This window comes from Oikopleura dioica, chromosome XSR, assembly GCF_907165135.1.
Source record: "Oikopleura dioica chromosome XSR, OKI2018_I68_1.0, whole genome shotgun sequence".
Classification (NCBI taxonomy): domain Eukaryota; kingdom Metazoa; phylum Chordata; class Appendicularia; order Copelata; family Oikopleuridae; genus Oikopleura; species Oikopleura dioica.
Window position 1 is genome coordinate 2,877,603 of NC_137294.1, and position 18,984 is coordinate 2,896,586.

General features: G+C 43.3%; 9 protein-coding genes across 9 annotated transcripts; 3 read left to right on the plus strand and 6 right to left on the minus strand.

The window, feature by feature from the left end:
* The first annotated feature begins 14 nt into the window (after nt 1-14).
* On the plus strand, nt 15-2,534 carry LOC145708786 (protein kinase C beta type-like). Its single transcript, XM_081786484.1, has 11 exons — nt 15-217; nt 382-1,050; nt 1,101-1,220; nt 1,267-1,343; nt 1,393-1,471; nt 1,529-1,617; nt 1,668-1,808; nt 1,856-1,944; nt 1,992-2,068; nt 2,241-2,342; nt 2,388-2,534. The coding sequence occupies exons 1-11, from the start codon at nt 29-31 to the stop codon at nt 2,436-2,438; spliced, it is 1,683 nt and encodes a 560-aa protein (XP_081642610.1). The 5' UTR covers nt 15-28; the 3' UTR covers nt 2,439-2,534.
* A 122-nt stretch (nt 2,535-2,656) lies between these two features.
* LOC145706586 (GDP-D-glycero-alpha-D-manno-heptose dehydrogenase-like) lies at nt 2,657-5,366 on the minus strand. Its single transcript, XM_081784006.1, has 5 exons — nt 5,129-5,366; nt 3,485-3,942; nt 3,173-3,274; nt 2,997-3,125; nt 2,657-2,924 (listed from the first exon to the last, which is right to left on the minus strand). The coding sequence occupies exons 1-5, from the start codon at nt 5,316-5,318 to the stop codon at nt 2,838-2,840; spliced, it is 966 nt and encodes a 321-aa protein (XP_081640132.1). The 5' UTR covers nt 5,319-5,366; the 3' UTR covers nt 2,657-2,837.
* A 678-nt stretch (nt 5,367-6,044) lies between these two features.
* Nucleotides 6,045-7,337, minus strand: LOC145708787 (uncharacterized). Its single transcript, XM_081786486.1, has 4 exons — nt 7,220-7,337; nt 6,991-7,080; nt 6,855-6,929; nt 6,045-6,689 (listed from the first exon to the last, which is right to left on the minus strand). Exons 1-4 carry the CDS (start codon nt 7,335-7,337, stop codon nt 6,124-6,126), a joined length of 849 nt encoding a protein of 282 aa, XP_081642612.1. The 3' UTR covers nt 6,045-6,123.
* A 356-nt stretch (nt 7,338-7,693) lies between these two features.
* On the plus strand, nt 7,694-8,346 carry LOC145709984 (uncharacterized). Its single transcript, XM_081787674.1, has 3 exons — nt 7,694-7,782; nt 7,825-7,987; nt 8,030-8,346. Exons 1-3 carry the CDS (start codon nt 7,736-7,738, stop codon nt 8,192-8,194), a joined length of 375 nt encoding a protein of 124 aa, XP_081643800.1. The 5' UTR covers nt 7,694-7,735; the 3' UTR covers nt 8,195-8,346.
* Nucleotides 8,347-8,533: 187 nt separating this feature from the next.
* On the minus strand, nt 8,534-9,427 carry LOC145708107 (uncharacterized). The gene is made up of 4 exons (XM_081785730.1): nt 9,160-9,427; nt 9,030-9,117; nt 8,914-8,988; nt 8,534-8,865 (listed from the first exon to the last, which is right to left on the minus strand). Exons 1-4 carry the CDS (start codon nt 9,373-9,375, stop codon nt 8,606-8,608), a joined length of 639 nt encoding a protein of 212 aa, XP_081641856.1. The 5' UTR covers nt 9,376-9,427; the 3' UTR covers nt 8,534-8,605.
* Nucleotides 9,428-10,197: 770 nt separating this feature from the next.
* LOC145709623 (uncharacterized) lies at nt 10,198-11,715 on the plus strand. The gene is made up of 3 exons (XM_081787311.1): nt 10,198-10,554; nt 10,961-11,053; nt 11,106-11,715. The coding sequence occupies exons 1-3, from the start codon at nt 10,309-10,311 to the stop codon at nt 11,226-11,228; spliced, it is 462 nt and encodes a 153-aa protein (XP_081643437.1). The 5' UTR covers nt 10,198-10,308; the 3' UTR covers nt 11,229-11,715.
* Nucleotides 11,640-13,349, minus strand: LOC145709629 (uncharacterized). Its single transcript, XM_081787314.1, has 8 exons — nt 13,165-13,349; nt 12,965-13,119; nt 12,830-12,900; nt 12,609-12,751; nt 12,455-12,562; nt 12,311-12,409; nt 12,110-12,258; nt 11,640-12,061 (listed from the first exon to the last, which is right to left on the minus strand). Exons 2-8 carry the CDS (start codon nt 13,093-13,095, stop codon nt 11,917-11,919), a joined length of 846 nt encoding a protein of 281 aa, XP_081643440.1. The 5' UTR covers nt 13,096-13,119; nt 13,165-13,349; the 3' UTR covers nt 11,640-11,916.
* A 926-nt stretch (nt 13,350-14,275) lies between these two features.
* On the minus strand, nt 14,276-17,204 carry LOC145709603 (uncharacterized). The gene is made up of 5 exons (XM_081787289.1): nt 15,607-17,204; nt 15,330-15,561; nt 15,137-15,286; nt 14,727-15,091; nt 14,276-14,683 (listed from the first exon to the last, which is right to left on the minus strand). The coding sequence occupies exons 1-5, from the start codon at nt 17,202-17,204 to the stop codon at nt 14,440-14,442; spliced, it is 2,589 nt and encodes an 862-aa protein (XP_081643415.1). The 3' UTR covers nt 14,276-14,439.
* Nucleotides 17,205-17,269: 65 nt separating this feature from the next.
* On the minus strand, nt 17,270-18,509 carry LOC145709612 (uncharacterized). Its single transcript, XM_081787300.1, has 4 exons — nt 18,273-18,509; nt 17,981-18,223; nt 17,514-17,930; nt 17,270-17,465 (listed from the first exon to the last, which is right to left on the minus strand). Exons 1-4 carry the CDS (start codon nt 18,431-18,433, stop codon nt 17,270-17,272), a joined length of 1,017 nt encoding a protein of 338 aa, XP_081643426.1. The 5' UTR covers nt 18,434-18,509.
* Between the last annotated feature and the right edge of the window lie 475 nt (nt 18,510-18,984).

Sequence of the window (18,984 nt, forward strand, 5' to 3'; positions counted from 1 at the left end):
AAGAAGTCACAATAGAACGTATCACGTGATGCAGTCATGCGACCACTGTGGATCCTTCATCTTTTCCAGTGGTCTGCAGTGCCAACTGTGCGCGATGAATGTGCATTTGCGCTGCCAAAGTTCATCCCCGCTTTATGCGGCAAGGATCATTACGAAAACGCGGACGGCTGAAGGTGAAAATAAGCATCAACGAGGGATACATTTATATCAAGGAAAGGCTCACGCAGAATGTGTCCTGGAGTTTGTTTTATTGATTGAGAGAAGTACTGGTGCTGCTTGTGCATAAAGAACCATTTGTCAGATGCAAGTAGACCTGAATTTTTCAAAGAAAAACAAGTTAAGCGCTAGACTAGATAAAAGACAAGGTAAAATGCGAACGAGCCGCAACAGATTTTTAATGCGTGTAATCTGGCGCCCATGGATCCGAATGGACTTGCTGATCCTTACTGCAAAGTGAAACTGGTGCCCGAGACTAACTCGAAAAGCAGACGAAAGACGAAGATTGTTCACAAGTGCTTGGATCCTGAATGGAATGAGGAGCTCGTCATTGCGTTCGATGCAGCTCATGATCAGGACAAACGGCTTCACATTGAAGTGTGGGATTGGGACATGACCTCGGCGAACGATTTCATGGGCGCATTCTCTTTCGGGATATCGGAACTGCTGAAGATAGAAGCCGACGGCTGGTACAAACTACTATCCAAAGAAGAATCTGAGTTCTACAATGTTCCGATAGAATTATCAGAAAAGTCACTGCAGCGATTGAGCGAGATCGAAGAACAACTTGAATCAGAAATTGATGGCTCGACCGTCGAGAAACTATCGAACTTCTCCGTAAGTTCTTCTACGGACAGTTCCTCCTTCACAAAGGACGATTTCGACTTTTTGAAAGTGATCGGCCGCGGATCATTTGGAAAAGTACTCCTTGCAGAGATCAAGCAGACCAAAGAGCTAGTCGCGATCAAAATACTTAAAAAAGACGTTGTCGTGCAAGATGACGATGTCGAGTGCGTCAAGACAGAGCGCAATGTTCTCTGTCTCAGTCATAAAGTAAAAGCCTTATTAAAATTTATTCAAAAGATTTCAAACACGCGTTTTAGCCTCCGTTTTTGACGATTGTGCACTCGACTTTTCAAACTCTCGAGCGATTGTTTTTTGTGATGGAATACGTTTCTGGGGGAGATCTTATGTACCATATTCAGCATGAGCACAAATTCAAGGTTTTCTTTTAAAACATCGGAAAGTTGAGAAATTAAATTTGACTAGGAACCGCAAGCTTGTTTTTATTCCGCGGAAATTGCATTGGCGCTAATCTATCTCCACTCGAAAGAAATCATTTACCGGTACGTTTAACATTCTATAGAGAATAATCGACTCATTACAAAACCCTAGGGACCTCAAATTGGACAATGTGATGCTTAATGCTCAAGGACATGTGAAATTAACTGATTTTGGAATGTGTAAGGGACGAGTTGCAAAAGCAATTCAAAAGACCCTTTTTTGAATTTTGCACCGCATCTCGCATCAGGAGCGCATTTCTGGTATGAAAATGACGAAAACATTTTGCGGAACGCCAGACTACATCGCCCCGGAAATGATCAAAAACCAGTATTACGGGTAAACTGAACATCTCTTCAATACATTTCCATTCGCTAATTCAACGCTAGAAAATCTGTTGACTGGTGGGCATTCGGCGTTCTGATCTACGAAATGCTCAATGGTCAACCGCCTTTCGATGGCGTTGACGAGGATGAATTGTTTCAGGCTATTATGGAAGCTACGCCTTCTTATCCAAGATCAATGTCGAGGTGATTATTGTAATTTTTCTTTGCAATCAATGAATAAATTTATTCAGGGAGTCGCAAATAATATGCGCCTCTTTACTCAGAAAAGATCCAAAGAAAAGACTGGCATGCGGCGATGCATCTGCCGACGAAATCAAAGGTTTCTCCCGTTTTTATTTGTTCCAGTTGAAGAAAAAAATATTTCAGGGCATGTTTTCTATCGGCTGATCAACTGGGAGCGTTTAGAACGACTGGATATACAGCCTCCCTTCAAACCGAGAATGGTCTGTTGCTGGGCTCGGAAACCTGATAAAAAACCTGAGTCAGGCTCTGAAAAAGGGCTGCGGCTTTTCATTCTAGTTTTTTCAGAGCCTGACTCAGGTTTTTTCTCAAGTTGCCGAGCCCAGCTCCATTGAAGAGTTCCTTCTTGATTTAACACTAACAATCAATTTTCAGGAGAGCAAGTACGACACTGCCAATTTCGACAAAGAATTCGTGAAGGAGGTCACGGACTTGACGCCGGTCGACAAAGCGTTCATTAAGAATATCGACCAATCGGTACGTTTGCTTCACTATTAGAAAGCACTACTGTCAATTATTCAGGATTTCGACGGCTTCAACTTCACTAATTTTAAATTCAAAAGTTCATGCTAAAGTTGAAATTGACGAACTTTGGAAATCGAAATTGCCAACTGCACTATGCTTTGATGTTTGTCTCTAATCCTTCCTGAAATTATTTATACTCAAATATCGTTGGCTGCCGAATAAAAGCTCTTATACTTTCTCATAAATTTTTGCGATTTTAATTTATTTATGGCCTAAGACATGGAAGACAGTGAGCTAAATAGCGCCCACCAGAGTCACCAGAATTGAGAAGAAGTTGTTTAGAGATATTTGTGATTTGCTGTTTGTATAATAATAAAAAGTACTAGGTGGAAAGGCAACGGTGAGTATACACTGGTTAAGAGTTCAGTTCTTGAAGCAGAAGAAAGAAGTCGTGGTTAGAGTCGTCACTGGAAGTAAGTGCACCTGACCAGCAGGTCACCACCACTCTCAGACGTTCTTCATGATCTTCAACTCGGACTCGCTCAAGTGAGGAATGATCTTGAGCAGCTCCTTGATGCCTTGCTCAACTGTGACCTGAAATTCCAAAATTAGATAATTTTCTTCCAAGTGTCTCTTGATTAGGGTTCATCTACTCTAGATACTCACAGTAACTGTTTGATGACCGAGCTTCTTGATCTTCTGGTAGCTGACTTCGTAATCTCGCTTGTCAGCGTCAGTACCTTTACCCTCGGTGATGTTGCATCCTTCAACGTTGGCTTCGATGAGTTTTGCAACCTAAAAAATGTCCTTAGTCAATTATACGGTTAGAATGGATTGATTACCTCCATCTTGGTGAGGTTCATGGACTCGTCACCGACGTTGTAAGCGTTTCCTTGCATGGAGGTGTAGTGCTGGATGGCGAAGAGGAAAGCACGGGCAACATCCTAGAACATAAGAATAATTCTTGTATTTACACTCAAAGCTGGCATCGTGCCAGAGTATTCTAAGAATAGCCATACCGGCCGGTTTCTAAGTACGAGAAAGCCCCGGGCAATCCTTTATCAATTACTAAATATATTTACATTTTGTTGCTCCCTAAAATATCCGACAACACCATGTAGCGTTTATAAATTTAAAAAAAATAGTCTGGATACCTTGACGTGGAGGAAAGTTCGCTTGAAGTGGGGCTCGTAGAGATCAAAGGTCTTCATGGTGCAGGCCTTGTGGAGGAGATCGTTGATAAGGAGATCAACTCGGAGTCGTGGGGAGGCACCGAAGACGGTGGCAAGTCGGAGAGCAACACCGTTGGCCTTCTTGAGGACTGCGGTCTCACCAGCCTGCTTGGTCTCACCGTAGAGAGAAACTGGGTTGCAGGGAGTGTCTTCAGTGCAGATACCCTCGACGACACCGTAGCAGGAACCAGTAGAGGCGTAGATGACTCGCTGGTGAGGTTTGAGCCATTCGCAGAGCTGCTCGACACAGGTCTGGTTCAAGGCGGTGGCAAGCTCGGGCTCCTTTTTGCAGGCAGGGTAACCGACGATAGCAGCAAGGTGAATAATGACGTCGTGGGATTCGACGAGGGCCTTGTATCGTGGAGTGTCGAGGACGTCACCTATTTGGAAAATTCAGAAAATGTCGGCTTTATTTTTATGAAAATTGTTGTATCGCCACAAAATCGAAAAGGCGTTTTGGGTTGTACGCGGTTATCTGTGTACCTGTACCCGTGAATGCTCTTTTTTGTTTCGTGGGTACCACGGACCCGTGAATGCTCAACTTTGGTTTCATGTGTACCAGGTACCCGTGAAGGCTTTTCTCAACGTTCGCGTGTACCAGGTCCCCACGAACATTAGTTTTGACTTTCATGGGTACCCATGACCCGCGAACATTGTTATTAAGTTTCCTGGGTACCAAGCAGCTGCGGTTGGTAGAAATTTTTCTAGACCTTGTTTTGACTCAGTCAATATCAACCTATTAAGGTCAACCTTTCTATCTTAATCTAAGCCCCTTACCTCGGGGCTCCGCCCCTTCGGGCCTAAGATGCCGGGGTCTAGTCTAGGGTTACTTAGGGTTACCTTCAGTAACCCTAACTAACCCTAGCCTATCCCCCTCGGGTAAGTTTGTTCTGTCATTTTGCCCAGTGCCCCCTAACACTAACCATAAATTAAGGCAATCATAAGTTGGAGCTTATCATTAGGCCTCGGACGTAAAAATATCGATTTTCACCATCGGAGCTTCGTATGAGGACGAGAGTAGGCTCATTCGAAAGCTCTTAAAGGGAACTTTCTTGGCGGCAAATAAAAAAATTGGACCCTGTCTTCCTGTTTCAAGTTATTTCGTAAAAACGTTTTTCGACTTTATCTTTAACGGCAGATTACTTCAAACTGGGGGGCAGGGCCCAATTTTTTTATTTACCAATAATAAAGCCCTCTTCAAGAGCTTTCGAATGAGCCTATTCTCAATCCCATACGAAGCTCCGATGATGGTGATGGATTTTTACGTCCGAGGCCTACTTATCATTAATTTTAAGATGAGCGCTTTTCCATTGTCTTCTATCTTCTGAGTCTCATGAAAGTTGAAAAGCGTTCGTAAGACTTCGGTACCCACGAGCTTTGAAAATAGCATTCGCGGGGACCTGGTACACACGAAACTTAAAGAGAGCGTTCGCAAGTACCTGATACCCACGAAACTGAAATTTAGAATTCACTGGTACCGGTACCCATGAAACTAAAATAGGAGATTCACGGGTATGGTACACAGATAACCGCATACCACCGCGTTTTGTTGAAAAATGAAAATACCTTTGATGACGGTGAGATTTGGGTGGTGGAGGATACCGAGGAGGGAAGCAGATCCCCATCGGAAGATATCGTAGACGGTGACTTTGTAACCCTGTTCGAGGTAAAGGGGGACCATAGTGGAACCGAGGTATCCAGCACCGCCGGAAACGAGGATGGTTTTAACGTTCTGATCGTCTCGTGGGACAGACATCTCGAGAAAGAAAGTTTTCTGAATGAAAAGAAGATAAGGGGCATATATCTCTAAGCAAAACGAGCAGATGTTAACAGCTCTAAGAATGAAATCTCTCTCACGTATAATAACGTTCTCGTAAGTTTCTATTGAGTTTCAAAAATTGATGAGCCGACGAATGTCGTCTGATGTCGTCTGAGGAAGAGGGAAATCAACGAGCTCTGAGTTGAACCGGCTAGCCGGGGGGCATTTCACTCCACCTGGTGGAGGTGGGGTCGTAAATGCTGAAGCTAGTTTCCTGTTCGTAACTCTTCTCGAACAGTACTTAATAACCACACCCATCGGCTTCTAGTGCTTGAGTCGGACTTTAGTGAACGTCAATGGAGCATTGAGAATTCTTCCTCTCGCTTCTTCCTCAGTGATTTTTATAGATAAGCTCTTTTTTATCTCTCCTGTAGTAAAGAACCGTCCATATTCCTGCCCGCCTCTTTCTGTCATAAAATAAAAATAACGAAGGAGGATAAAAATTATCGAAGGAAGAACGAGGTGACTTAATGTGACACGCAGACTTACGATTTTTTACCGATTTTCCGTCTCAATAAAGTCGACATTTTACGATGCTAATATGACCATTATGTCGCGGATAAAGCCTCTCCAAAACAAAAATAAACGCTCAACATATCTTCCCTTATCTTCACGACAAATACACTGGGCCCAAGAATCGCACTTCTTGTTGTTGTATATATATTTCATTTATTTCACATTTCCGCAGAAAGACAAATTCATAATTACATCTTATCACGTGATAAGAGGAGCGATAATTTGATTAAAATAAAACTTGACTCCAGCCAAGCTCGTCGACAAAGTCGAGCATGAAGTTGCAGTTGTTACTGTAACAGCACTGTCGACAAACAGACGGGCCCAGATCAGAGTCAGGTCGACATTGGTGGCCGCTCGTGTGAGGAGCATCTTCTTCGAAAATTGCAAAGTTGTTGAGTTTATCAGACTCGCATGCATCTCGGGCTTTACAACCGGCTGAGATTGATCTTACTTCTCCGTTGCGCATTCTTGATGTTATTGAACAAGCAGTTATCTGTGCATCGCACGCTTCCAAGAAGCCGACTTGAGCGCATTCGTTCCAGTTACTAGCATCGCACGTCCAGCATGAGATTTGCGAGGGCTTTTGCGGCGCGTTGTAGGAGATCACTGCACCGCCAGAGCCATCACTCGATGGTGAGTACGAGAATTCCTGCCCGTAACCGAACGCGGCTCCATCCACTAAAACGTGCTCTTCGTCCGAGGTTGTTCCCGACGAAGGTTGGAATACTTCGCCGTATCCGTTTAGATAGTGCTCGTTTTCGTTCGAATTCGAATTAGTTTCTGGATCAACTTCTGAAAAGATAGTGTTAAAGAAAGTAGAAACAGTGTTTGTCCGCTGAGAAAAACCCCCAGGTCATTAAGTCCTGGGAACGGCGCCAAAAAGTGCCCAGCGTGGAAAACTTTCCAAATTAGCGGCAAAATGAGTAGCTAAAAATTCACAGCCTCTAAAATAATCACCTTCTGGTTCGACAAAGTATTTCTCATGAGGTTCTTTGTTGTCTCCAGCTCCGCCATCATTTCGTTGAGATTCATCTCTCAATAGGTCTATTATCTTAGATTCTAAAGCGCGGAATATTTCTCCTTTCAACCTTTCCTTGGTTCTCTTCATTCTTTACAAAAGAAAATAGCTTTTCTCGCAGGCGGATATCTTGCAAGTTCTTAAAACGCGGATTTTCTGGAGTAACTTTTCAGGGATTACAAGGATCGGCATTGAGAGTGAGATCTTTGCTACAGTAAGAACGCGGTAAGTATTAATGTCAACCGGTTGCGCCTGCTATCCCTTCCTTCGCCAGCCTGTTGAAAATCTGAGAAAACCAAATCGCCTTCTTCTGGCTCCACATTGATCACAAATGACATCCCTGCCCCGAGAAGGATGCAGAGAAGCCCAATGCTGAGAATCACTTTGGTCATGTTCGACTTATCCTCGCCTTGGCGCTCCATTTTTTTGCGATGCTAATTTGTGTATCTCGTCTCTTATCGAGGCCAGAAAAAAGTGATTGGGGACTGGAACTTGGATCCAGTTTGGAACTTGGCGACAAGAGCATCCAGACTTCTTTATATACCCTGAGAGGATAAGCGCATTTTCCGCTTTTGTGAACACTCTTCAGTGAAACTTACCAGAACTTGTGGTTTTCTTTGTAACATGAGTTATGTTGCTTGGGAAGCTTGGAGAGCTGTTAAAGATTTATACGCACGATAAATAATGAAATCGGCGTTTTTCGATGAAAAAGGTTCGCCTCGTAAAAAGTAATTACAAATAGCTTTCTTTATTGCAGTCTATTTAACTCGCGGACTAGGCTCATTTGTGATCATCTGGTCATTTCAAACAGAGAAAGATTATGTCTCCCAAGCCGATTAGGATCGAGCCTTCTAATTACACCTCCCAGTAAGAGCAGCTTTTTTATTGTCTTTTTTTAATACGCTTCAGAGTTTGGCAGACGAGGCTTTGCTCTGCTCGAGGTTGCGGATGTGGCCATGCGCCTTTGACCTGCTGCTTGAACTGCTGCTGCTCGGGTTTCGGAGCTGCAGATGTAGCCTACAGATACAATAAGGGAGCTTGGCTTTCTGCTGGCATCGGCACTTTGATCCAGGTGAGAGAAAATTACGCGAAAAGAGAGTTATTATTTTCACAGTATGGAGGGCCCCTTTCATCTTGCTTCTTGAGCTGTCTTCGGGGCGAAGTCCGAGCTGTGCATGGAATCGAAGGAAATTGCTGTGTCGACTGGTGTGCCTCTTTCTGGTGCGCCGCCTGCGTCCTTTCTCAGCTGCAGACACAAGCAAAAACCCTCAATGCTTGAAAATAAACCTTTTCTACCGTTTGTATTCGATTAGAATACACTTTAAGTCTTCTTGTTGTAACATTTATCAACTGAAAGAGAGAAAGTCCGTTTTAAATTTATTCCGTTCGCCTCGTTAGTCGTCAATCAGTTATTTTTTGGCGCAAACTAGAATCCTTTCCTCGGCATCTGTCTAGCGCGGTCGCAAGAGAATATAATTATGAAAGAAAATCGCTTCGTTGAGTTTTCTGCATCGAATGACTTTCATTGCTGAGTTTCCTTGCTTTCAACTTTCAAGAGTAAACGGGTCATCATTAATTTGAGCATAACGATGTGCAAATTAATTTCATTTTCTAATTTGGCAGTGAATAATTTTATTTATAAAAATTGAACTGTACAGTAATGTGAACGAAAGAGTGAAAAATGAGCGGCTTAGGAGCTCGAATCCTCGTCATCGGTCTCCTCGTCGGTGTCGTCGATCTCCGACTGAGTGACTGGCATCTCAGGATTGATGATCTGCCATTTGCCTTCGTGCACTTTGGGCGTCCACTCAGTGATGCCCGCATTCATGCAGATCAATTTTCGCTCTTTCCAGCCGCTTTTCAAGCCGTCAGCGGAGCTTGGTAACGGCCATGCTTCTTTTTTAGCAAGAATTTGCTTGATTTCTTTCTTGCTGACTCCATCAAGCATTTCTAAATAAAACAAAGTAAGTCTTGGTCGAGGTCTTGAAGATAACTCACCTTGCTTCTCAGCAGACCAGCGAATGCCATCATTGAAGGCCACGGTCCACTTGACCCAGATGCGGTGCTCGGTATCTAAATAACTGTAAGATTTTTTGTTATTAAATGAAATTCACCTGGTTTCAAATAGAATTTAATCTTGACCGAGCCATCCGCATCTCGCTGGCGTCTCTTTCCCCAGCAGAGGTAGATGCCGCCGAAGCCCTAGAATCAAAATTTGATAAATTGAATTCAAAGAAAATTTACCTCGACTTCCCAAGGGGTGTTTTCGTCGAAGTTCTCCGGTGCTCGTTCCAACACCTCATCGTTCTCTTTGTCGCTACCGCTGTCTGCGCGGGCGACCTTTTTCTTTCTCGGCGCTTTCTTGGGCTTCGGTTGCGACTCGATGACCGCGTTTCGAACAGCAAGAGCTGTCTTCGCCTTTTTGTGCGAACTCTTGCGTGCCTTACTGGCCCCTGCCATCTCAAACTCAACCAATTTCGCTGAAAAAAACTTGATTAGATGTTGTTATAAAAATCAAAAAGTTTTGCAGCTGAATAAAAAATTGTTTCTGAGTTCAGAAAAATCTGGCCTCTCTCTCTCTCTCTGACAACAAAACAAGACTGAAATTGACAATTTGTTTGCAAGAAAATATTGGTTTTGGCCCTCTAACGACGAAAAGTAGCGCGCCACAATTAGCTCGATGTGTATCTGTTATTGCGGTTCCGAGAATTTTCCGTTAGATTTTCTTAATTGCCTGATTTCGATCGATTCGAGCTCCCAACTGTCAAAATTTCTGACTGCCAAGATGAATTTCTGGGATCTTTAGAAGGCAAAATATTCTGATGTTCGCAGTAGAGGAGCCAACAAATGTGAAAAGGAAGTCAGAGTTGACGATGGATCGAGTCGGTCTTCTCATACTTATTTTAAAGACAAAATAACCCTCTAATGGAGTCTTTTTCCTTGAACCTGAGCTAAGAAGAAGATCTAAAGGAAAAGATGCTTGTACTGGCTTGAAGAGCTCTTCATAAAATGAGTAGTCGCATATTACTTACAACGTGAAAATGTATCTACATGCCATCAGCTAGATTTAATTTTCGTTACAGTAAATAAGACCTCAAAGTGAGCGACAAAAGCATAAATCAATGGACAACGCGGGTCCTCGTTTCAAGAGGCTCACTAATTATGTCCAAGTTCTGCTTTTTGTTTTGCCATTTTTTGTTGAATGGTTTTTTTTTGTCGAGTGCCCCCGGCCCGAGCGTTTGGGCCTGATTGGTGACGCATTTTCTTACCCGTTATCCTCCGTCGAACTCGCGAGAGAGCAATTTTTATCGCAGTGCTCCTTTCTCATCCCTTTCTTCATATTCTTTTCTTCGAGCAAGATAAACCTAGAAGTAAAGCCACAGAAGAGCCCGTATGTCAGAGCCAAGTGAGCTACTAGAGACTAACGACACAGCATTCGCGGATGTCATCGCAAACGGAACAACCCTGGCCACAACTACAGCTTCACCAAAACAGCAAACAGATAGCGGCTCAGTAACTACAGCGGCAAAAGTGCTGCTTGATAAAACCACGGAAAATCAAATCACAACGAGTTTGGCAAAAACGACAGCCGCGCCGACAATTTCTTCAACAACTACAGAAATATTAGCAAGCACAGATGTAAGTAGCAGTTAGTTTTATTACATAAAAATAGTGATTTTTTCTGTTTACATCAAACATAAGATATATGTTCAAAATAAGAGGCTCAATCAGCAGAAACCGTGTTTATATATCATCTTGTTTACAAGCTAAACATGTATTTAGTTTTTATGATTCTCTAAATCGCTCTTTCCATATTTGGAAAACAGTTTTTCTAACAGCTGACCGTGCAAATTCAAAAGCTAGCTTAATTCTCGCTTAATTTCATTGAGATAAAATAGTATTAGAATAAATATTATCAAATATTTCTGGCGACGCTTCAAGACTTCAAAAGCAAGTAATTTCGCGTCTTGGACGATTACGGCAAATTAGCGAGCTTTCAATTTTCGCCGTTTATTCTGCTAATCGACTCTAACCGCCATTTTAGAAGGCTCAAGATGATGGCTTTCGGGTGGTAATAATCGTATGCATCGCCGTCGGGGCCGCTCTTCTCATCGCCATCGCCTTGCTCATCGTCGTCGTAAGTATTTAATCCTTTTCAAAATGCAGGCGACTAATTAGTCCACTTTCAGATCCGCAAGAAGCGTAAACAAGGGGGAAAATACAACCCAAAAGACTGCGAGAAGCATGCCGGGGTATCGAATCAGTGGAATCATCAAATTTTCGACCCGCCATTGCCGGAACGTCTTATCTAACAAGCAGAGACTTAAAAATATAATCTTGCCCACTGATATAAAAACGCATTCAAAACTGTCTGATCTTCAGTTTCACTTCCACCATCTTTCACCAGGTACAGCACTGTAACTGTATATTTCGATCAACTGCGATTCTTTCACAAGCTCACATGTTCCCAGCTCTGGACTCGGCAACCTGCGTAGAAAACCTGAGTCAGGTTCCGAAGAGTTGAAATGAAAAACCGCATATGCTATAGCGGTTTTTTTTAGATCAAAGCCGTAAAGCGGCCTCGCAGAATAAAACGCGGCTTTTCATTTCAGCTCTTGAGAACCTGACTCAGGTTTTCCACACAGGTTGCCAAGCCCAGTCCCAGCTGCTCAAGGGACGTTCTCCTCCCTTCGGTACACAAAAATACTTTTCTGTTTTTTTTTTATTTCCATTCTCGTTCAACAAAAATATAATAAAGCTTGTTTTGCACCTTTATAAAGGAGTAATTGCGTTTTTTTTTTTATTTCTAAAGAAAGTTTGCTTGAAGAACATAAATAATGAAGAAATTTTTAAATAAGTGTTTGAAGAAAGGAGGAAAAAGAGAAGAAACGGGATTGTGCGCAAGAAATGAGCAGTAATTTGAAAATAAATATGCAAGAAATACTGACAGGCTTCGATAGCAACGATGATGAAAAAAGAAAATAAAAAAATAGCACTCTACTAATTAGAAATTTCCGCCTTGCGAGACAGGTCTAGAGGATCCGAGGAGTCTTCGTCGATTCCTATCGGCTCTTCTAGCTCTACTGCTTCGCCCTGTTTTCTCACGAACTCTTTGTAGCTCTGAGGGTCGTGGAAACCGTGAACGCTAGGAAATAAATGTAAGACATGGTGATGTGCTGTTTTTCTGGTTTACCTTCGAATGTGTTTTCTAAGCGAGCTCGGATCAGTGTAGCCTTTTTCGCAGCCGATGATTTTGCACTTGTAGGGCCGATTGTGAATGTGAGTCCTTTGGTGCTTGAAGCGATCCGAGCTGTTGTTGAACTTCTTTTCGCAGAATGAACACTTTAAAATGAACAATCGATAAAGCAGACGATTGGAAAGGTTTCCGTTCTACCTGAAATGGTTTTTCGCCTGTGTGAGTTCGGACGTGAATTTTCAAATTTTCATGCCGCGAAAATTGCTTCCCACATTTTCCACAGACATGAGGCTTCTCCTTAATTAAAAATCTCGAGTACCGGCGACAAGAGGCGATCTGTACCCTGGTATGGATTCTCATATGGATCTGCATTTTGTATCTGGCGTTGAACTCGCGCTGCTTTCTAGGGCAGTTCTTCCACAAGCAAACGAAGCCGCCATTTGCAGAAGGCTGTGTTATCAGTTAATTCAAAGCAAGAGGGAATATCGGATTTTACTTGAACGTGTTTCGAGTTGACATGGGCGACCAAGTCTTTGAGTCCCGACGCGTCAGCGCCGCAATTTCTCCAATCGCACACGCGGACCTCGTTGTCTTCTTCTGCCAATTCCTCGTTGTCGGACTCCAATTCCATCATTTCCTCTAAATCCAAAATAAGGACCTAGCAATTCCATGATTTCCATTTCTTATTAATTTCAGCGGTACATTTGATGAAATTACCTGGCGAATTTCGCTCATCCTCCTCCTCGTTATTGTATTGATCAGCAGGTAAATCGATTTCTATCTTCGTGCTTGCAAGAAAATATTTAGCCATATGGAAATTCGACCACCTGGCAATAAGCAGTAGATTTTTACCTGTCTGGTCTGACAGCAGAGTCGAATAGAACATTTGACTTGGCCTTCTCCTCCGCCAGACTGTAATTTTCGAGGATATTCGGCCTCAATCGCCGCACAGCAAAGGTATGAAATTTAACACGCACTCTCATACCATGCGAAACCGCTGATATATCCTATTGAACGTTATTTTAGGAAAATATGTTTCCTTCCGAGTTCACCTTTTGACTCTCTGTGTACTCGAACAAGTCGCCTTTCTCTCCCCTCTGCACAATTTCATAATGTATTGGGTTCTCGTTGCTTCAGACACGGATAGAATAGAGCTTGAAAATTTCAAAAAATTATAATTATTTTCTGAGATGAAATCTATCCGTTTCCTCTCGTCATTCCAAGTGGCGAGTACGTTCATCATTTTGCTTCCTGTTAAAATCTAAAAGTTAAAATTTCAATTTCTCAAGTTTAAAACTCAAATTAGCTCTCCAGCTTTCTCTAGTACAGGTTGGGATGTCAGTGAGCCCCCTACTGAGGCGGCGTGCGTCTCTCTTTCTTCAATTTCCGATAAAAACAAAATTGAGTCACGAGCAAGAGGATGAGCTCTTGTCCGGCCCTGGAAAGCACTTGGTAAAAATAGCAGCGCAAGACGGTAGGAGACTCCGAAAGGGTGATGCTGGGCTTTGCGTGGGGTAAACTGAGAAATAAGAAGGCCCCTACGGACTCGCTCCGATCAATAATTCATTCGCCACCCGCGTTACCTTCTATACAAAAATATACCTTCTTCTCCCGACAAACCAGGGCCTTTCTTGCCTCCAGCTTCTGTCAGGGGAATTCTCGCCGCGATTAAAATTTACGCACTTGGTTTTTGATGCACAAAACTATCCAAATTCAGGAAACGATCTCTGTCATTTCGACTTGCAGCAGTTTCTGCGAGCCAGTTGGATTGTCCTTGCTTTACCAGATTATCTTCTTTGACTTGCTTATTAAGGCTATAATCTTATAAACGCTGCTTGCCGAGGAATTCTTGCTGTATCGATTGTATGCTCAAAATCACTACAAACTCGACTATGTAGGTGAAACAGGACGCTTGAATGCGCGCTATATCTGGAGATATATATCCCGATTTATTAACTATCATTGATCAAAGTCGGACGGAGCCATTTTTAAGGACGAGGCAGATGCTACTCCTAATTCGCAGCTGTGATTCAATGTTAAACTTGCTCCAATAAAATTTATCACTTTGAGATTTCATTTCTTTGCTGATAACTTTCAAATCTCGTGAGAAAGTCATCAGCAATAATTGCCGACAATTTCTGTATGTTTTTCATTTTCTTTCAAACTCAAGTTTATTACTGTTAAAAGAAATGATTTGAGGCAGGGGTTGGCAGTTACTGTAACTGAAGGCGCATTGAGGAATGGCAGCGAATTGAAATTTGGTCAGGATAGTTTTCAATGATATTAGCGGTAAATTGAACTTACGAATTAAAATGATTTAATTGAAATTATTCGTTAAAGATTTCGCCATGAATGAGAGTCGTTTCTCCAACGGTAGCGCGAGTGTAGTTTTCGGCGTTTTCTCGCTCTCGCGTAGCTTCTTCCATTGGGTCCGGAATTTTAGATCTGGTTTTGGTGGAAATGAAAGATGTGAACTCGGGCCGGACTACGTCACGAAGTAGTACCCATCTATAGCGAACGGATTCAGGAAGACAGAGCAACAAAGGTTCTACCAATTGTTTTACCAGAGAGCTAAAGTTGCTAATAGTGCGCTGCGAAACGGAAGTTTACTTACAATTGATGAGCAAACATCATCCTGGTTGTCCAGAAAACGTCGGGGGTTCCTCTTTGAAGTCTCACTAACAGCATTTTCCAGCGATCATCCATCTCATCGGCAGGCGTAAAAGGCTCGAATGGCTTCTTGAACGGATGTGCGATGCCCAAGCTCGACCTGATTCCATGACCAAAAATATCGATGTACTTGTCAAGAATATCTACGAATTCTTTCATGGCGACGATGTCTTCAAGTACAAGCTCTTCCGAACTTTTCTTTGCGAGTTCTTTCGAATTTTCCGGCAGTGCTTCTGTTAACTTTTGAAGTGAGTGCTGGTAGAATTCTAAGAGCTGCTGGATCGAAGTGTTATCCATGTGATTCTCAGCCTAAGAATAGTTTCATCTCGTGTTTGAACAATGAAATTAACGCACCATTGGGAAAAAGCGATGGTATTCGTATCGGTATCCTTGTGTAAGCATGAGATGAGCGTGTTGCTCATTGAAACTCATCCTGTCGTAATGCTCCCTTGGTCGAACTCGGTCAGTCCATTCGAGGAAAATGTAACGAGAGACCGGAAGAGTCTAAATTGACTGTTTATCGACGATCGGAGAAACAATTACTTACCCCAAGGTTGGTCAAGTGCTCAATGACATGAAGCAAGCCATGAGTCCGATGACTCTCTGTCGCCAACAGGCTGTGGATCGGATACTTCCAGCTGTAGTTCTCCATGATGTCTTTAAGAACGTCGGACTTGGGCTTATCATTATTCAGATTCGATTCGACCACGTCCCCGTAGAACTGGAGGTTGTAATCCTTGCGCGCTCTGTACCTCTCGTACTGGGTGTGCTCGTATACCCTGCAAAAAAAGTAAGATTTTTAAACTTTTCTGAACAATGCTTACCTTACAAAGCTGATGAGCCGTGGCTTTAGTATTTCAAGATATTCTTTGTCCTCGTGTCTGAAGCCGTAAGTAACCACGCAGATGAACCAAGCATGGACGTTGGCGTAGAATTGAGCACCAAGTTTCTCATAAACTTCATCATACATCGGATCACCAGGGTCGCACATGCACACGTTTGCATGTCCTAGGAGCACGGTGAGAAAACCGAGCGTAGCCTTGACAAATTCGAGCAAATCCTTCTTGGCAACAAAGGGGCCGAAGTTTTGCGGTCTGCCATGCAATAAGAGTGACTTGAAGAAACTCTTGAAGCTCTGGTTGGAGGTGATTTCAAGTCGAACTTCAAGTTTTCCTAGCGCCAAATCCGAAGCAATCTGGAGGAGAGTTGTGATGTACTTGATTCCCGTATGGTGTCTTGGTGCTTGAGTATAAATCGGCGCTGACTTATTGATCTTATTGCATTTCATCTTTTGATAGTACAACTTGTTCCCGTTTTCTAGCTCTTCGTCAAGTTGCTTGATGGACTTTTCGATTTCGTGAAAGAGAGATGCGACCATGTCTCTGTGTGCATTCGCCAAGCCTACCCAATTGTCGCCTTCTTTGAATGATATTGCTTCAAAATAGCCATCCTCGCCCGAGTTGTAAATAATTCCTCGATTCTCGCCGTCATTGAAAAATCTTGGCTCTTCCCCATGAAGCGAAAGTCTGTACAGTGGATTGACAATGTCGCTTTCGGGACTATCAGGGTTTTGCATGAAGTAGCTTGACTCCGCCTGCCTACCCTCGAAGGGAAAAGACTCGTAGTCTGGAGGATCGAAAACTGATCCTTTCTCCGAATCATCGGACGGACCGACCGACTCTTCAGTCAAGTCCCATGCATTGTATTTGAGTGCCTGTTGTGAAGCCTTCTTACTCTTCCAAAATGCCGCTTCTCTCTCTAATTGGCTTTCGTGGATCTTTGCTACTCGGTGGTCTCTTGCCATTTTCTCTTTGAGTCTGTCAGTGTCGACCAGAATTTTTACTTCTTCGTTTGCTAGCTCGCTAGCTGTGGGCCGCTTAATTTCTACGCTCTCGACATTACTTCTAATCGCTTCTCGCTGAGGACATCGTTTGTAATGTGGCCAATACCGAAGGCTTTCGTCGAAATACGGATTCATGAAGGGATCGCGTCTTTGTACCTCTGCAGCTCCGTCGTCTTTTTCGATTTCCCAGTCATAGTCTATGATGCTACCTCTGATTTCGATCGCCTGCTTTTCAAGATTGTTCTCTTCCATAAACAGTGAATCGTATGTTTCCTCATGTTTCTTCTTTTTTCCTTTCACGCGTCCCACATCTGCCACAGCGACGTCTCTCACCGGTCCTTGGTTAGTATTTTTTCCTTCTTCGGACTCTATCTCTAAATTCGCAAGTGGTTCTCTAGGAACGATCTCTTTCGTATGTCGGGATTGCGGAAGCTTGTCCATATTACATTCGAAATCCACTTTCTTTAGTTCGTTCAAGAAGTTCTCGCACTTTCGACTTCGATCTTCATCAAATTTCAGTTCGTTTTCAAAGAAAGGATCCGGATCAGACGAAGACCATCCCCAAGTTTGCGGAATCATGTCATCATTGTCTCTCAGTTCTTTTCCTTTTTCAATCACGAATCGCTGCCAGTTAGACAAGCGCTTCAAAAGATCGAAGAATCTCTTCCTTTCTTCGGTAGTTGGATTTTCTCAAGAGGTGGAAGCTCTGTATCACCAGTTGGAATACGACTCTCCTCAAACGTGTCGTAAGGGGAGTTCTTGTCGATATAGAAGAGACTGTAATCGAATTCATCTTCGTCGCTAGAGTCAGACGGCAACCGCGTTCTTTGGGGAATCGGGCTGAAATTCAAATTAATGAAGAGAAGGCTTCAGTTGATAACGACTTACGTTGACTCGTATACTCCGCCCGAATTTTCCAGGGATATTTCAACGCCACTGTTCGACTGGATTGAAATAGGGTCGCGTTCCTGCTTGATATCGAAGGATTGTTCAAGCTTCAACCCACTAGGCTTCGCTTTAGTTTTCTGCCTCTTAGCGAGATGAACGCTTGGTGAGTTTAGTCCAGCAGCTGCTTCCTGAGATGTCTTCCTCTTGTTACGAGAATGCGCTCGAGCTTTCCTCCGCTCTCTCCAATCGTCAACTTTTCCTTCATCGATAATTGGGGAAGGAGCCGCACCCTGTCCAGCTATCACTGTTGCAGGAAACGTCTCACTCCCCGACTGAGCCATACTTGCATTCATACTAGTATTCGAAGCTTGCGGACGCTCCGCTGTACTAAATACGCTCCCGCTAACACTTTTATTCCTAAAAAACAATCAGCGTTACTCTTCCAAAGCTTTACTTAAAATGATCACCTTTTAGAAGGGGTCGCTGTTTTGGATTTCGGTGGAGGCTGCAACTGTCGACTTGTCGACGGACGCACAGGAGGAGGTTGTCTCTTTCTGGCTGAAGATGGTGCGGAATCACGACTAGTTGAAGGACGAGCTGGACTTGGCGAAGGGGTGAGCCGGGTCTTCATTCGACTCGTTGAAGGTGTCACTCCACTCGTCGAAGGGGTATCTGATTGAGTATGTCTTCGCATCGATGTATTTCCAGGCCTAGAGTAAAGAATGGTTATCAAGAAAGCTATAATTCTGTAAAACTAACGTTTCACGTGGCTGCTGCCGAGTTCTGGGTGGTGGCCGCAGCGTGTTTCCTTGTCGTGACCCCCTAGCCCTCATCTGAGCCTCCAAAGTATCTTGGGTTCGGTTCATTGAATTATCGACTTCCTCTTGATCCCAAGAGCCTTTCTGTTTGTCTCTGCCCATTTCGATTGGGATCTAACAAGTTAGCAAGTTCTCTGAAAGTCAAACGCTCTTAAATTGATGTGGCGAGGAAAGATACAGTTAATTTCTTGTAACTTCAATCAAACGCGTCTAGGACGAATCAAAACCTTTGGTAGAAGTCATGGACCATGACTCATGGTCGCCTACGGATGAATGAAATGAGGCCGGTCAGTGATGGGTGGAGGGGGTAAGAGCCTCTTACTAAGAGGGATTCGTTTGAGGTCGTCGTTAAGAGGGTGGAGGGGAGCATTTTTAGAAATTGTCAGAGAATCACCATCAAACCGACCGGTCAATAAATATCCAAAAATATTTTCTTGGTTTTTTCGAAATCCTTCAAAAACCCCCATCAGTTTTTCGCGGCGATTCTTTTGGGCTAAAGAACGTCAACTAAATCCAACAGGAACCCCCTGAAAACTGGCCCAAAATTTACCCGAAATGCCCTAATTTGGACTTTATTTCGTAATTTGTGACGTCATGAAGTCAAAATTTTCTGGTCAGATCTAGCCTATTCGACTCAGACTTTTCTGCTCTTT

What these genes read in the sequence shown, in the direction of transcription:
- LOC145706586 (XM_081784006.1), bottom strand. Translation starts at nt 5,318, where the DNA reads ATGTCTGTCCCACGAGACGATCAGAACGTTAAAACCATCCTCGTTTCC. An exon ending in GAACTTTCCTCCACGTCAAG is followed by an intron (nt 3,275 to 3,484) that starts GTATCCAGACTA and finishes CTTATGTTCTAG; the next exon opens with GATGTTGCCCGTGCTTTCCT. An exon ending in TCGGTCATCAAACAGTTACT is followed by an intron (nt 2,925 to 2,996) that starts GTGAGTATCTAG and finishes TTGGAATTTCAG; the next exon opens with GTCACAGTTGAGCAAGGCAT.
- LOC145708787 (XM_081786486.1), bottom strand. Translation starts at nt 7,337, where the DNA reads ATGGAGCGCCAAGGCGAGGATAAGTCGAACATGACCAAAGTGATTCTC. An exon ending in CAATGTGGAGCCAGAAGAAG is followed by an intron (nt 7,081 to 7,219) that starts GCGATTTGGTTT and finishes ATCCCTGAAAAG; the next exon opens with TTACTCCAGAAAATCCGCGT. An exon ending in AAAGAATGAAGAGAACCAAG is followed by an intron (nt 6,930 to 6,990) that starts GAAAGGTTGAAA and finishes ACCTATTGAGAG; the next exon opens with ATGAATCTCAACGAAATGAT.
- LOC145709612 (XM_081787300.1), bottom strand. Translation starts at nt 18,433, where the DNA reads ATGGGCAGAGACAAACAGAAAGGCTCTTGGGATCAAGAGGAAGTCGAT. An exon ending in ACAGCGACCCCTTCTAAAAG is followed by an intron (nt 17,931 to 17,980) that starts GTGATCATTTTA and finishes ATTGTTTTTTAG; the next exon opens with GAATAAAAGTGTTAGCGGGA. An exon ending in GGCGGAGTATACGAGTCAAC is followed by an intron (nt 17,466 to 17,513) that starts GTAAGTCGTTAT and finishes TTTGAATTTCAG; the next exon opens with CCCGATTCCCCAAAGAACGC.
- LOC145708107 (XM_081785730.1), bottom strand. Translation starts at nt 9,375, where the DNA reads ATGGCAGGGGCCAGTAAGGCACGCAAGAGTTCGCACAAAAAGGCGAAG. An exon ending in ACACCCCTTGGGAAGTCGAG is followed by an intron (nt 9,118 to 9,159) that starts GTAAATTTTCTT and finishes TTTTGATTCTAG; the next exon opens with GGCTTCGGCGGCATCTACCT. An exon ending in TAAATTCTATTTGAAACCAG is followed by an intron (nt 8,989 to 9,029) that starts GTGAATTTCATT and finishes ACAGTTATTTAG; the next exon opens with ATACCGAGCACCGCATCTGG.
- LOC145709603 (XM_081787289.1), bottom strand. Translation starts at nt 17,204, where the DNA reads ATGATTCCGCAAACTTGGGGATGGTCTTCGTCTGATCCGGATCCTTTC. An exon ending in AGCACTTGACCAACCTTGGG is followed by an intron (nt 15,287 to 15,329) that starts GTAAGTAATTGT and finishes CAGTCAATTTAG; the next exon opens with ACTCTTCCGGTCTCTCGTTA. An exon ending in ACCATCGCTTTTTCCCAATG is followed by an intron (nt 15,092 to 15,136) that starts GTGCGTTAATTT and finishes AACTATTCTTAG; the next exon opens with GCTGAGAATCACATGGATAA.
- LOC145709984 (XM_081787674.1), top strand. Translation starts at nt 7,736, where the DNA reads ATGTCTCCCAAGCCGATTAGGATCGAGCCTTCTAATTACACCTCCCA. An exon ending in CCTTCTAATTACACCTCCCA is followed by an intron (nt 7,783 to 7,824) that starts GTAAGAGCAGCT and finishes AATACGCTTCAG; the next exon opens with AGTTTGGCAGACGAGGCTTT. An exon ending in GCATCGGCACTTTGATCCAG is followed by an intron (nt 7,988 to 8,029) that starts GTGAGAGAAAAT and finishes TTATTTTCACAG; the next exon opens with TATGGAGGGCCCCTTTCATC.
- LOC145709629 (XM_081787314.1), bottom strand. Translation starts at nt 13,095, where the DNA reads ATGAGAGTGCGTGTTAAATTTCATACCTTTGCTGTGCGGCGATTGAGG. An exon ending in TCTGCTGTCAGACCAGACAG is followed by an intron (nt 12,901 to 12,964) that starts GTAAAAATCTAC and finishes TTTTCTTGCAAG; the next exon opens with CACGAAGATAGAAATCGATT. An exon ending in CTTAGAAAACACATTCGAAG is followed by an intron (nt 12,062 to 12,109) that starts GTAAACCAGAAA and finishes TTTATTTCCTAG; the next exon opens with CGTTCACGGTTTCCACGACC.
- LOC145708786 (XM_081786484.1), top strand. Translation starts at nt 29, where the DNA reads ATGCAGTCATGCGACCACTGTGGATCCTTCATCTTTTCCAGTGGTCTG. An exon ending in ATCAAAAACCAGTATTACGG is followed by an intron (nt 1,618 to 1,667) that starts GTAAACTGAACA and finishes ATTCAACGCTAG; the next exon opens with AAAATCTGTTGACTGGTGGG. An exon ending in TTAAGAATATCGACCAATCG is followed by an intron (nt 2,343 to 2,387) that starts GTACGTTTGCTT and finishes TCAATTATTCAG; the next exon opens with GATTTCGACGGCTTCAACTT.
- LOC145709623 (XM_081787311.1), top strand. Translation starts at nt 10,309, where the DNA reads ATGTCAGAGCCAAGTGAGCTACTAGAGACTAACGACACAGCATTCGCG. An exon ending in AAATATTAGCAAGCACAGAT is followed by an intron (nt 10,555 to 10,960) that starts GTAAGTAGCAGT and finishes CCGCCATTTTAG; the next exon opens with AAGGCTCAAGATGATGGCTT. An exon ending in TCGCCTTGCTCATCGTCGTC is followed by an intron (nt 11,054 to 11,105) that starts GTAAGTATTTAA and finishes GTCCACTTTCAG; the next exon opens with ATCCGCAAGAAGCGTAAACA.